The sequence below is a fragment of the Mixophyes fleayi genome, chromosome 4 (assembly GCF_038048845.1).
Source record: "Mixophyes fleayi isolate aMixFle1 chromosome 4, aMixFle1.hap1, whole genome shotgun sequence".
Lineage (NCBI taxonomy): Eukaryota > Metazoa > Chordata > Amphibia > Anura > Limnodynastidae > Mixophyes > Mixophyes fleayi.
The window spans coordinates 47727048-47742564 of record NC_134405.1 but is presented as its reverse complement, the minus strand read 5'-3'; the positions used below and the strand labels follow the sequence as shown (position 1 = coordinate 47742564).

The following is a 15517-nucleotide window of genomic DNA, read 5'->3' as shown; positions in this document are numbered from 1 at the left end:
TAGTGAAATTAACGTACAGTCTTTGCAGGCTGCTGTTTTGTCAAATAGAAATACCCCAGTATGGAAAGGGACTGTCTGACATCTCCATATCAATTAACTCTTGAAAATATTCATCCACCATCCTTTGCATGTTAATAGTAGGATTGGTTGGAGTTATGGGCAAGGTCACACATTTTTTGGTAAAATCTTTCAAATCAGCCCAGATGTCAAACTGTTGTGGTCTGCTACCTGCTTCATCCCTGCTTCTCTTTGGAAAGTGCAATTTGGTGCCAGAACCTGACGTGCCAGAACTGCTGCCACTGGCGCAGGACTTACACAAACAACCTCATCAACATCCTCATTAGCGCCCTCGTCGGCTACACAAATCTCCCCCTCATCCTCTTCTAATTCCAAAATGTCTTTCTCAATTGGTGTATAACCGGCTACACTCAGGCTGTTCAGGCACACATCAGCAGAAATACTGAAAGGGCTCTTCTTTATGTTTATACTTTCAAAATGGTCACTCTCCTCAGGGATTGGTGTCATTTCTGATTCTGAGCATACATTTTCCTCTAATGCCTTACTGTTTTCTTGAAGTTTGACTTTCACACGTAACAGTAGTTGTGCACCACTTTTGGACTCCAAATTACTTGGTCTTGCTTGGTCATGAGCGACCTTACAAGAAGAAGGCTCAGTAGCATTTTTAGATCTCGCACTAATAGAGAAAGGCGAAGGCCTCATTCTTTCCTTGCCACTGCATGTGTAGAATGGCATGTTGGCAATTTTTTTTCTCGGCAGTTAACTTTTCATCAGTTACAGCTCTTTTTCTCTTCAACACGGTAAAAGTGTGTTTGTGTGTTTTTTTCCCTGACTTAAAAAGACTATGTACTTTTACATAGGCTTTACCAGATGACGTACAGGGAAGACTACCATCAGGACTGGTGCCAGCAGCTGATTGCTGATCTTGTTCATATGTGGACTGCTGTGAATCCATTTTAATGAGACCCAAAACATTTGCAGTGCAAATTCAGAAATATATAGTGCTGGTATATAATAATTTCAGCACCAGAAAATAGATTTTTTAGGAGGGAATATGACACCCCAAACAGTTTGTAATGTTTGGAAAAATGCCTCCTCTATACTCCTTTATTCCTGTTCTAATAACTGCTCTAATAACTGCTCACTCCCTGCTCTAATCCTGCGACCTAACCCTTCTCTCCCTCTCTGTCAAATGGCGCTGGATCACAGTGGAGGCGGATATTTATGCATTTAAAACATCGCGAGAACCGAGCTCCGACGACGTCACAATGACATCTTGCTTCGTTTGGAATTCTGAATCGGCAGGAGAGTACCAAGCCGACTCGGCTCGGTACTCGGATACCTGAAGTTCGGGCGGGTTCGGTTCTCAGGTAACTTTGATGGCCATTTTGCTGGATACGGCTGTGGCTGCATACGCTCGAGTTTGGCATGTCCGTACTGTAAATTGCCTAAGGCAAAACGCCCCTTCCCCACCAAGGTCACTCCCTGAATACAGATGCTGTAGTAATTGTTCCTTGCGTGAGCTCCCGCACGGAGCAGACCTGTTTTGCCTGTCGTATTTGTGTCAGATGTGGTTAGATAACCCCTTTATTTACGTATCTCACCAAAATCATGCACTACACCAAAGGCATAGCATGAGCCTGTGTATATGTTAAAAGTTTATTTTCAGCTAATTAACAAGCATTGGTTAAGACTATCAATTTTGCTACTTGAGCTGAATGTGGAGTTTCTAATGGTCCTGCCTCTATGATCTCATACCCAAAGGATTAACTCCACATGTGATAGTAGAGTACTCAGTATATCTGTACGGACAGTTTCCTCTGTGTACTCTATTTTATCCGGTCTATTCTGTGAAATTAACTCTTGCAACGGAAAAGCTATAGCAGAGAAACCAGGCACCCAATCACGACAATAACCTGCAAGACCCAAAAATGCTCTGCTTTTGGCTTTGTGGTAAAGGATGGCGTAAAATCAATTGGATTCTTCTGGTGTTAAATGAATACATTTTATCAAAACACCTTGTTTTAGCAATGATTGTATAAATGGGCATTTCCCATTTCAGCCTCTGGTTTCAATGGATACTGTAGTATACGAGGTGGGTATTTCCCTGTTTGTAATTCAATGTAAATTGGTAATATGTTATGCATTTGTCCTATATCATTACCTTCCTGTATCCACAGGCAATCATGTATATCGTTTATCATTTCAATTACAAGAAAAGACATTTGTACTGATAATATCTTTTGAGGTATATGCAATTGGTCCAAGCAGTACTGTTCATGCAATTGTAGAAAATCAAGGTATAGCCCATCTGGTGTACAACAAATTATGCAATTTATTTTGCATAACAAATCCCTGCCCAACAAATTCATGGGTTTATGGGCAGAAAGTATAAAAGAATGTTCAGCACTTAATGGATTAATTGCAACCTTTTGACATGCAGAAACAGGCAAAGTTTGCATTTCCCCTGAGACCCTCACAGCCTGTGTTCTGTACAATGCTATTTTCGAACTTCCTCTTTTATTCACTTACTGTTTGTGTGGGTTCCTATTTTGTTTGAAATAAGTTTGACCAGTAAAGTTTTGGAGGAGATACTCCTCTCAACTGAGTGTGAAAAGCTATAGCAGCAGCTTACTGTTCTGTTTCAGTTAGAGTGTTGTTATTTTCTACTTGTGCAGTCGTGACCACATTTACTGGTTTTATAAGACCATCAGGAAACACTCCACTAATGAGCTATCAAATCGACAAAAAGCTTCTACATTAATTCTGGGATCAGGAAATTCTGTGACTAGCGAATATATTACTGAGACATCTGTAATTATTTTTTGGGTAACTTGGGGTGCAGCCATTGCAGTGGCAAACCCCCACCCCTTGCGCATTACCTGCTGGCTGATTAAATATTGTTAGCGTGGCTGCAATATGGGAGTCAAACCACATCTCTTCTTCTGTATTGTCAGTTTTAAATGGATTATTTTTAGTTTTTGGGTATATGGGTACATATCGGGTTAGAGGAGCACCTGGAGCAGAAGGAGGCCTTGCCACAGACGCTATGCCACACACGTTATGCCACACAGGCTAAACCAAACAAACTATTAAACAATTTATATTACACTTGTTGATTACCTATTCTAAAACTGTCCATAATAAGTCAGCAGTTGATCAGGCTGATGCTTTTATCAGTTAAACCAGCAAATGAAACAATGGGAAAATTATCCCAAAACTATAGTTATTGTAGATGATGGAACATAGAAAATCGCAATATTGTTAGTTCAACACTTCAAGCAATTTATCTCAACACTACCCTAGCTCCTCGTCCACCATCACTGCCATTATAGTTCTGATGAGTATGAATCAAATGTAATTTAAAACATACTCAACAATGATTGTTCAGCCGTGAACGGACTCTGTTCCCCTTCCGAAGTGTGAAGGCGAGAAGACCAGGCAGAGAAGGCTAAAGATGAAGACTGGCGAGAGCCCCCAGATTTTTAAATGAAGTTTCTTAGAAAAGTTCTTGTTCAAATGATATGAAGTTTTATTCAGCAAAAGTCAAAGCCCTTATCTGAAACGTAGCTCAGGGTTGAAGCACAACAACTGAAATGCCACACCTAAAATGTCTCAACTTGTACTTTTTACCAAAAGAGGATATACTTATCACATTAAATATAAGCTCCGTAGACGTATAAGCTCCGTAGACCTTCTTTAAAGAAAAACAAGCCCACATATGGTATAAGAAGAATTTGGTTTGCAGCTGTATTCATCAAATGATGTTTCCGGTCTTAAGTTTTGTTAGCTAATGACAATGCACTTTGTTACATACACATTTTCAAATAATAGCTGTTAGTAATATATTTAGTGTATATATCCGTCTCGCTCCCAATCTGTGCTCCTTTAAACGAGCACTCAAAACTCACCTGTTCCTCAAAGCCTACCAACCTTCCACCTAACCCCCTCATCTCCTCCGCTTGTTCTCCCCTCTCTCCCCTGGTCCCCTTTTCTCTCCCCCTTGCATCACTGCCTCCCTTTTGTGCCTGTTTCGTCCACCCTCCCTTAGGATGTAAGCTCGAATGATCAGGGCTCCTCTCCCCTCCTGTCTCCATACCCATTCTTCTGCTCCGTATTTACTCCATTTGTCTGCCCGGAGCTTCTGAAGCATTGGTACTTTATGTTTACTGTTCTGTACTGTTTCACCCTGTATGGTCAACTGTTGGTACTATGTACGGCGCTGCGGATACCTTGTGGCGCCTAACAAATAAAGGATAATAATAATAATAATAATAATAATAATAATAATAATATTTATATTTGCAAATTGTGATTATAAAAACATAATACATAAGCAATTTACTAAATGTGGTATTTTCCAACACCCTCAACTTTTCAACTTTCACTTCTTCTTTGTGACTTCATTCTTGATGAATTACCTGAAGACTACAGAACCAGAGTAGATTGCTCTCAAATATCTGAGGGTTGTTAACTTGTTCATAAGAAGTCTCGCATACCATTCAATAAACATCTTACTATATCAATGTCCCTATTGTATCACTAATTCCTTATATCACAATAATTTATGTCACCTGAATTTCACCCGGAGCCATTAGGACAGCGAAGGTGGAAAGGTGGGTGCAGACACAAAATGTACTGTTCTCTTCTATATCCGATTTCTTAGTTGTACATCCGACACTTGACCAAGCTCTCTTTTTCATATCCCAAAACACACATTGAAAAACGAAGGAAGGTTTACGATCCTAGAGGAAAAAAAAATAATGGTAATATTTAGTGGTAAATGCTAGTCTAACATTACTATTAGTCTTAGACTGGTGGATGGCAGAAGTATAGTCCAAACTAGGGGTGATTTCTTTTACTCTAAATAAATCTTATTTTCTTGATTTAATGTAGTCGAGAGAAGTGATTGAAAAATATAAATACTGCTATCCCACTTCGGGACAAAATCCATGAAAGATTCTCAGTGGATTGTCTGGTCCTCCAGCCAGTGCACATGCAGTATTACGCGTACCATCTATACAAGAAGACTTTGCAATCTGTATCATCTTAACACCCCAGATAGGGGACATTTTCATTTAATTTTTTTTAAATCATTTGTTGCCCTAGACTATGTTGAACCAAGAAAAGTTTTTTTTTTTTTGACAGATCGAGAAAGAATCAAAGGCTTCAGTCAAGGTACATTAAAGATTATATCTCATCATCATTATTTATTTATTTGTAAAGCTGGGTATACACTACAGAATTTTCCACCAACTTTTTATGCCGATCGATTTTACATGCGATCGATGGTCCGATCGCTCGGTCCATGGACTGCATATACACTAGCCTTGTTTAAGACGATAAAGGGAAAACCAGACGTCCCTTTAGCGACTTTTTACTGCCATGTTGTTGTGAGCAATGATTGCAATTTCGTACACATTGAAGCAGTATTTGCGGGGCATGTAACGATATACCAAAGACATTAGCATAAAGGGGCAGAGCTTTCGCTATAGTTACTACCTAAAACCGCATAAAAAGAAAAGGCAACACTGTCTCTTCATTCATTTCTATTTGTAAACCTACAATGGCTACAGTAGTAGAAGAACAAGCAACTGCACTTTTCCTGCTTGCTGTGGCAAGAAGACCGCAGGTACGGAACCAAAGAGAAAGAAGGAGAAATTTTACAAATATTAGTTTGTAAAGGTTAATATGACTTTATAACCTTAATAGTTTACACAGTTTATAAAGGTTAAATGTGAATAGATTGCCAACATAGATGCAAGCGGTAATAACACACGTGCTTTATACACATATAATGGTCTGCAGCCAGACAGGTGCAATACACATCTATACAAAACACAAGCCTGTGATGTGTGGATACCGCACCACGTGGGACTGGTACAGGCATCACAAATTTACATACACACGCCCTCCAGGTCGAGGAAGTATCGGAGGATTGTCGTTGATCGGTCATAAGTTTATACACACTACACAACGGAAATGAGATTTGAACGAAAATATTTAACGGTACGACCAACCAAATGGGGCAACAATCGTCCATTTGGGCAGACTTTTGACCAACGTGTCACTACACACACTGACCCGACTTTTGAACGAGCGGTCTTATGTCGGCTGGTTAAGCCGATTATTGGACGAAAACCGTGTAGTGTGTACCCAGCTTAAGGACACAAAGCTCTGCAGCACCAAACAGTGGACATAACAAGTCATACATACAACAAATTATACATAAAACCAAATCATACATAAAAAGAAGACAAATATATATGAGGTCAATGAAGAAGGAGGAGAGACAGAGGGAAAACACGGACATGCTTATAAGAGCTGACATCCGATGACAACTGAGGTCAAGGACTTTGGTAAGTATTTTGCAGTCTAAAAAAGATTTTATTTAAATGAATGGGGCTATTTTTTATATTAAAAAATGTGTCAGTGTAGCACAGGAATATTGGTGCATGCTGACCCCCATGGGCATTATTTACCAAGCACAACATTGCAGAGGCACTGTGCAAAATCCTCTTTGGTGATATCATGCACCTTGTGATAAGGTGACTAGATTTCTTTCAAAGTGCATTGGCATGCAATGCAGTATAGCTTTTTTTAAAGAGGTGTAGAAGTTTGCAATGGGACAATTTGGGCTGAGCCATGTCCTTCCTTTCTAAGTACAGAGCAAGTGCACCAATGCGTCAAGTTTTGCAGTGCAGGGAACAATAAGATGAATGGGTGGGGGTGTGCATCTTTGTGTGTTTTCCATGTTTTGAGGAGGTGAACATAGACATTTTGACTCTGCAAAATCACTTAACTTTTGCACCAACACAAAGCTGGCAGAGATCGAGTTTCATTGTATACTTATAATGGGAACCATTGTGTAACTCCCAGGTGAACTTCAGTGAAGAAGCCCATATGTAGGCACACATCAAGCAATGTAAAATAAATCTTCAAACACACAAAACACACCAAAGTACCATATGGAAATTTGTCTTCTATTTGCATTTAGTATAATTTTTGGTGTGTTTATCCCCTTTTACACTAGTTTTATATGGTGTTTATCCACCTCTGATTAGGTCTATATTTCTGTAGTTCAGTTTTCCTCGCATTTAAAACTGCTATTTCCTTGCAGAACCATGTTGACTTTCGTATACCTTATTTTTTCTACTGAAAGCTCTGTTGCATTTAATAATGCATATTTTAGTTTATTACACTGATCCTGATCTCCACCTATGAAATCAAACCCTGTTAGAGATTCACATAATTCATTACTCATTTAACTAAATTAACCTTTTCTAGAAATTAAAACCTTTGTTTTGGTGTGGATCTCCTTTGCTACTGCCTTTATTTAAAACCACACTGACTGATGGTTACTAGTCTCCAAGCTCTCTTCAACAGACATAGTTGATACTAAATCAACATTTGTGAGAAATAAATCTTGGATTGGTTCCATGTTGGTTCTTTATTACTAATACAGCAAAGCAGCAATGCAATTTATACCCTGTGCCACTCATTAACTAATTCTTTAAGAGATTTCCCATGCTAGCAATCCAAACACCTTCAGTCCACATCAACCAAATTTAAATCATCCATAAATAAAACTTTGTTTTTTATTGACATCTTGTTATGAGCCACAGCAGCTTGTGATTTCCTTCTGCTCACATCCCGGTCGTCACCATGATAGTCTACTTGCCATTTATAGCTTTTGTTCACACACTTGTTGACCTGCTTCATATCCCTGTGGATACTCTGCCTGTAATCTGTCTGATTCCCTGTTGTGAGCTCGGCTTGTTCTGGACTGTGATGTTTGCTGATTGCCCTTGATCTCCGTATGTTTATTGGATTCTCCTTGCTTGCAACCTGCCCTAACCTCTGGTCTCTTTCCTGATTATCGTGCTCGCTACTGATCTATGACCTCTGGCCTGTCCCCGGTAACAGCCTCCAATATTCTGATCTTCTCCACTCTGCGCTATGGTTATACTGATAAGCCTTGTCTACCCTAGAGCTTAAGTCCTGGGGGCATTTTAAGTACCTCCGAACAACATCAGTCCTACGGGAAAAATGACCTCTATTAGCCCGGTTCTAAAGGCTAATCTAATAGCCATAACCCTAACACATCTCAGTAATTTCCTGTATTCAGTCAACCTCTCTCCAATTTGAGACTGTCCACTTGTTAACAGATTCTCTTGCTTTTAAAAACACTGCCTTCCTAGATTCCATTGATACCTTTGATATAGTGTTAAGTGTCTAGCGCAAATAATGCTTGATGTTCTTATCTTAAATAAACTATGTTACCCTCTTAACATTTATCTTAAAAATTTGGCACTAGACATAATTGTGGCAAAATAAAGGGGGTTTATTTTAGAACCAATAAACTGTATGGTGAAGGAGAAAACAGCAGGCAGTGCTACAAGGCCAAAGAAAACAGATATCCGAATGCGGGTCATTTGCCCTTTGGATATCAATCAACGTGGGTAACATTTTCACCAAGGCACACATATTACCCTTCCCCTTCACTTGAGGAGCAATTATCCCGGGCAATCCAGAACCCGCAACCCTTCTGGTCTGAAAGGAGCACAACCACAAGCTGGCCCCCAAGGGTGGTAATTGCACTGAATCTATAGCCAACTCTCCAATGGGAGAAGGGTTCAGAGTGGCCCAAACCAACTTAATGTGCGCCCACCAAGCATTGGACACCAACTGCACAGTGTTTTCTGGCAAAAATAAGGCAAACCATCCAGGACTGTCAAAAATTACAATAGACAGTCAGATAAACTACAAAGGCACTCACAAAGCCAGCAACCAGATCCAGAAAAGAAAAAACAGCCACATCATGCGAACATGGTCCGAGGACTGGTGCCAAAGATCCATCCAAACCAGGGAGGGTGGGCAATCTATTTCCTGGATCCTAGAGGCAGAGTCCTTTTCAGCCAAGCACTTTTATCGACTGGCCCCTGGCCCTCCCCTAGTAACATTAACAGTGGGCATACCCATACCCCTTGCCTGCTCCTTAACCCTTTAGAGAGGTGCAGGTTAGCAATGCTACCTCAGCTTTTAATTTCCCACGTGCTTAATTCAGCACTCAGTTCTTAATGTTTTCCATCCTATGAACAGGCAAACCTTCTGAGTAAGCTACATGCATGATTGGCTTTTGGAGTTCAGTGCAGGAGAGTAAGCAAAGTGATATCAGCCAATTAAAAAGCTGGTTGATAGAAGCAGAATTTCAGTTGCACCTATTTTCTTCCTAGCTCTATCATCTCTCCAATTGGCCATGGCAGCAAGCTGCTCCTGCCTCTGCTGGGGTGGCTACGACATTAAGTTGAATTCCCTGTTATGTTTTTGGAACCATCCCAGAACATTCCTAACCACTCACAGAATAAACATATGAAAAGTACACATGAGCATGTATACATACAGACAATCTACAATTCCTGTTAATACTGACCTTTAGGTGTTTGAGGTAGAAGGACACTGGAGGGTCCAGGTTTTCTGTATTGGGACTTGTGATGGCTCCACTAACCACCAGGGAAATGATCTCTTGTTCACCTTCATGATCAGGGTCTCCTAATGCCCCAAGGGCACTGCTATTTAGGCCTTTGTAGTTGACAAACATGGCTCCATCTGGCAAGTACAAGTAATCAAGACAGTAAATAAAGCCCATGCATTATTAAATATATAATGCATCACTGTGAGAACAAACCACACTTTTATATTTACCAGTTTTTCTGCTCATAAGTGGACAAGGAACCTTCATAGTGTTGTTCAGAACATTTAAGGTGATAGAGGTATTAGAGGAAGTTTCTCCACCACAGATGTCAAAGGAAACCTTCATCTCAACCTCTGTGAATGAAAACGTAATCATCGGACATCAAATTGTAATTTTGTCTGCATGTAAATGGAGATAACTACATACCTCGGTAAAACAGACAAAATTTTTTGTAAGATAGAACCAATTTTCAGAATACAAAATGAAGTAGAACTAAGTCAATTGGATGTGGTTTAGGTAGATCTGGGTTGGTTTCAGAGTGGCTTGGACAGATCAGGTATGTTGGGGAGAATAATACCATAACATGTATTGTCATTTTGGGTACCTCTCCACAACAACAGAGCTGTAAAGAATGTAGATGTGGGCATGTTAAGTATTACAGTATTGTTGTTGTTTCATTAGAAGCTAATCCAAGAGGAGTCCTTGACCTCTGGTTCACAAAACCAATCTGCAGTTGTGGCTTGCATGATCCTGTTTTAGCAAAACTTTGTGCACTACGAACAAGTCAAGAAATTATAATTAACGTCTTTTAACATTTAAAAACATAGAATGTTGCCAGCTGATAGTAACCACCTGCCCTATGTATTCTGGTTTTTTTTTTTTAATACAAAGCATATTTACAGAATAGATCTGTGATTTCTTTACTGTTCGATAGTGTGGCTGGGTCCCCAAGTGCCGACCGCTGCATACATCTTGAAATGGTGCTCCCGTGCTGGGAGGTTAATACTAGAGATGCTCACTGACTCCCGTGTTTTGGTTTTGTTTTTGGTTTTGGATCTGAATTTTCGTCGTGTTTTGGTTTTGGTTTTGCCAAACCGCCATTGCGTGTTTTGGTTTTGGTTTTGGCTTTGTTTTGTAATTTTGTTTAAAAATCAATGTTTTTGGGCATAAAATAACCTAATTTAGTGCTCCACCTGTTTCTTGGATAAGTAAGGAAATTCTAAAGCTAATACATTAGGAAGAAAACAGTTTAATCCCTGGTAGGCCGTCTTTAATTCTGCACACAGACCTGATTGTCTTCCTCTCCATCTTAGCCTATTAGCAATGCAGCCATCGTCTTTGGGTGTATATTACACCCTACACTTAAAGTTAAATATATAAAGTTAAATATATAAAGAAATGGACAAAGGCAGTTTGGTATCTGTCTGCATCAGATCCCCTCTCCACTAGCAGTAAAAAAGAAAACTATTCAGCCGTTATATAATCTAGAATATAAATAGAAATTGAGAAAGGCAATTTGGTATCTGTCTGCATCATAATCATCAACATCATCATTAGCGCCCTCGTCGCCTACACAAATCTCCCCCTCATCCTCTTCTAATTCCAAAGCGCATCCTCAATTTGTGTATCACCGGCTACACTCGGGCAGTTCAGGCAAACATCATCTGAACTGCTGAAAGCAGGGCCATCTTAACAACATTATGGGCCCCTGGGCAAAGCCGTGCACCGGGGCCCCTATATATATATATATATATATATATATATATATATATATATATAGATAGATAGATGTACTTGCTCAGTGACCCTTGAAGTTATTTTTTTGCAAGTTTTTTCTTTTGCAGGATTATTTATTGTAATTAAGAGCCCTGCCTATGGCACCCCCTTGCCCGTGGGGCCCCTGGGCACCTGCCCATCGTGCCCAATGGAAAAGATGGCCCTGGCTGAAAGGGCCCTTCTTTATGGGTACACTAACAGAATGCTCACGATTAGACATACCACTGGTGGATGGACTCTCCACAGGGATTGGTGTAATCTCTGATTCTGAGCATACATTATCCTCTAATGCCTTACTGTTTTCTTGCAGCTCGGCTTTGATGCGTAACAGTAGTTGTGCACCACTTTTAGAATGCAAATTACTTGGTCTTGCTTGCTCACGAGTGACCTTACAAGAAGAAGGCTCAGTAATATTTTTAGATCTGGCAGTAATAGAGAAAGTCGAAGGCCTCATTCTTTCTTTGACACTGCGTGTGTAGAATGGCATGTTGGCAATTTTTTTTTTATCGGCAGTTAACTTTTCCTTACACTTCTCTTTCGCTTCAACGCGGTAAATTTTATTTTGGTGTGTGTTTTTTTTCCCTGATTTAAAAAGACTATGTACTTTTACATCGCCTTTCCCAGATGACGTACTGGGAACACTACCATCAGGACTGGTGACAGAACCTGGTTGCTGATTCTGCTCATATGTGGACTGCTTTGAATCCATTTTAATGAGCCCAAGTCACTTGTAGTGAAAAATATTGTCTTATATAGATACTGCTGACAAATATGACAGCCAGAAAAAATAGTTTAAAACACTGGGGAATATTGGACACCCCAAATCACTTGTAGTGCAAAATATTGTCTTATATAGATACTGCTGACAAATAGGACTTTTTTTTTTGACAGCCATAAAAATTTATGAAAAACACTGGGGAATATGGGACACCCCAAAAGCACTTGGAGTGCCAAAAAAAGAAAAAAAAGCCTCCTCTATTACTGCTCTAACAATTGTAAATCCAATTGGTATTAATATTAGAATTGTATAAAATAGAATAGAAACAATTATTTGTACAATAATTGCTCTGTCCCTGCGCTAATATAGCCTGTGACCTAACCCTTCTCTCTCCCTTTGTCAAATGGCGATGGATTGCTGTGGAGGCGGGTATTTATGCTTTTCAAATCTCGCGAGAACCGAGCTCAGAAATACGAATACGTCACAATGACGTTTTGCCTCGATTTCGATTCCGAATGGGCAGGAGAGAGTACCGAGTCTGCTCAGCTCCGTACTCGGATAGGCGAAGTTCGGGTGGGTTCGGATCTCGAGGAATCAAGTCCGCCCATCTCTAGTTAATACCCACCACTAGAGAAGTTAAAACACTGACGCTAGTCGCCACGTGCATAAGTAAATGTTTTAATTGTGTTTTTATTAAATAAAAATGTATACTAATGTATGCGCTGCGGCGCTCAGAGGGTAGTACCCAGTGTCGCAATATATGAGGGGTTAAACCCCGGCGCGTATAATTGGTTTTCTAAATGTAAATGTATATAAAGTGATTGAATGACTTTATGTAATGTGTATAGGCGCTGCAGCACCAGTAGTTAACCTGGCATTCAGCAAGGGTTAGCGCCGGGAGTGCAACTATTTGTATTGCCAAAGTGTAGTGTATATTACATATGATTACTATAGGTTAAAATGTATAATTGCTGTTTATGTGCTGCAGCTTCAGTAGCTAACTGGTGCGCAGCATTGAAATAGTTAGGGGCCGGAAAGTGTGAAATATGTGAAAAGTGTTTTGAATTAAATGTGTATAAATAAAGAGAATGCACTTACCTGTCCCTGGTGGTCAAGCGGGGGCTGCAAGGGCCGCCCTGGATCCTTCACCCCCTGTCAGCCAGCTTCAGTGGCTGTCAAGGTGACTTCCACAGCAGACTCTTGGAAACAAGTAGAACCAGGAGGTGTAGCGCCTCCTGGGGGACCAAGGATTCTAAGGCACTTGTTAAAGCTCAAAGCTATCGACAGGGCATGGACTGCTGCCCCAGGATCTGGCTGCTCTCCCCTAGTACTGTTTTTGGCCAGGGGGGAGCGGTAGACCTCAGTACAGAGTCCCTGGAAGTAGTATTAGGCAGGAGATTTAAAAGCTAAATCTTCAGACTCAGTCTGGCACCAGGGACGGAGAGTGGGCTGAGCCGCCCTCTCTCTGGCAGCTCATGGCCAGGGGGAAAGTACACTCTCCCCTGCCACTAGCTTCAATGATAAAAGTGTTAACCTCTCTGGGATGATTCACTTGCAGGCTGAATGAATCAGTCCCGAATGGTTAAAGGGCCAGCTTACCTAGTCTCCAAAACTGTATAAAAAGAGACCTGTTTTGCACTGAAATGTATTATTGTTCCATCTGACCTTCTGATCACTAGTGCCATACACTAGTGTGAACTGGCCTTATTAGGACACTTGAGTTAATAGACATACTTTGCTTCAAGAGCCTGCATGACTACTACTTTCCTGCTGTAATTCCTGTGACCTGCAATTTAGACCCAAATCTAATCCATTATCCAGCTGTTCTAAAGGTTTGGAGCTAGCATCTAGTACCACCGCTCTACCCGCTACCCAACAGCTCTGGCCAATGTGATAGGCCAGGGGTGAAACATCCACAGCAACCATGATCTACAGGAAGAGGTCAGGGGTACCAGCCCATTTGCCCAGTGAGTGGGTACACTAGCAGCGACAGTGACTTAGAAGGATGCGGTTCTGGATGCCGCTAAGGAGTCCAGTGGTGGCAACATCGTAAGCCCCTCCTACTATGGTTACAGTGTGCATTTGGGAGAAAGAAAGGGGATGTTGACAAGGCAAGCCCATCTGGTCCCCAGCAACACAACATACAGGGTGGCATAAGACAGTTTAACAAAATCTCTTGAAAGTTTGTTCAAAAAGTATTCAACTTTTCCAATAAAATAATATTTTCTTATATTACATATGAACTTTCTCCTCAACAGTTTAAGTGTCCTTTTGTTATGAAATGTAACTTTAGGAACGTTTCATAAGAATTCCATTTGGAGAAATCCAACAGATCTTAATTTTGGGGTACCGAGTCATGACTCAGTTTTTCGTGTTAAATTTGTATCTGAAACCAGGCAAAACATAATTGTCCGGTAAAATGTGTTTTGGATTAATATCTGCACAATAGTTTATTTACAGATCAGTCTGCTTGAATTGTGTGCTTATCAATAGGGTGTGAAGAGTAGACAAGCAGTGATTACTCGTTGAAATAGTATATTTGCAAACTAATTAGGAGTGGACAAAAAAAATATTCCTTCTTTTAAAATCATTTTAATCTGAAGGCAGTTGTGTGAGGGGCAATATTAGAGATATCTGAACTATATAGTGAACAAGGGTGCTGTTTGACTGTGAGCAGCACACTTCAAAAAGTCAGGGTGCTGTGAATGACCCGACATTCTGTGCTAGCTCTACTATGCTGAAGGGATGAGGACGAGGATGATGACACTACAGGTGCTGCTGTTGCTGAAGCTGATAAACCTACCCAGTGGGCTATCACGGTCATGTAGTCTTTTTCTTGACCAGAATCGCTTGTGCCCATATCTGTAGTTAAGTGGATAGTCGATACAATGGTATTTTCTAGGGACTGAATGACTTTTTGCTTAACCTTCTGGTACAGCTTAGGAATTGTTGTTTGGGAGAAATGGAAATGAGATGGAATTTGGTAGCGTGACACATGACCTCAATGAATCTGCTAAAACCTGATGCAATGATGGTGGAAATTGGATGCACATTCAATGCTAATATAGCTGTCATGGCTTTAGTGACCCGCTGTGCAACAGGATGCTGACTGTTATACTTGCAAACACTTGCTTCACAAACAATTGTTGTTTAAAACTATGCTTACTCTTCTTGCTCCCCTTCTGTTTAGAAGTTTCACCCCCAGCAGCAGCCATAGTGCGCCAGGATGTCTCTTGGGAATAATGGATTTCATTAGGGGAGTCAGTTTGCATTTGAAAATTGGATGCTGGACTACGTACTAATAATGAGGAGGTTAATGACGAAGGTGTTGACGGTGAAGATTTCATGAGGGTTCTATCCATTCTGCTGCTAGCTGATGCTGGACTGCTTGTTACTAAACATGATTTTTCACCTTTGGCTAAGCTACTAGAATGAACTCACTGCAAATAATGTCACAGGGAGATTGTAAGCTTGCGCAGAGGGCTTTCTTCCCTCTCTGTCTGTCTGTATCACCTAGTATTGTTTTATTA

General features: G+C 40.5%; 1 protein-coding gene across 3 annotated transcripts in view; it reads right to left on the bottom strand.

Moving 5' to 3' along the window:
* Positions 1-15517, bottom strand: part of LOC142151347 (adhesion G protein-coupled receptor E3-like) — a 125144-nt gene that overhangs the window by 17641 nt on the left and 91986 nt on the right. For all 3 annotated transcript variants that reach the window (XM_075206886.1, XM_075206887.1, XM_075206888.1), the window contains 3 exons: positions 9724-9846; positions 9452-9627; positions 4593-4763 (listed from right to left, as the gene is read on the bottom strand). In XM_075206886.1, coding sequence (XP_075062987.1) covers positions 4593-4763; positions 9452-9627; positions 9724-9846 — 470 coding nt within the window. The remainder of the gene's footprint in view (positions 1-4592; positions 4764-9451; positions 9628-9723; positions 9847-15517) is intronic.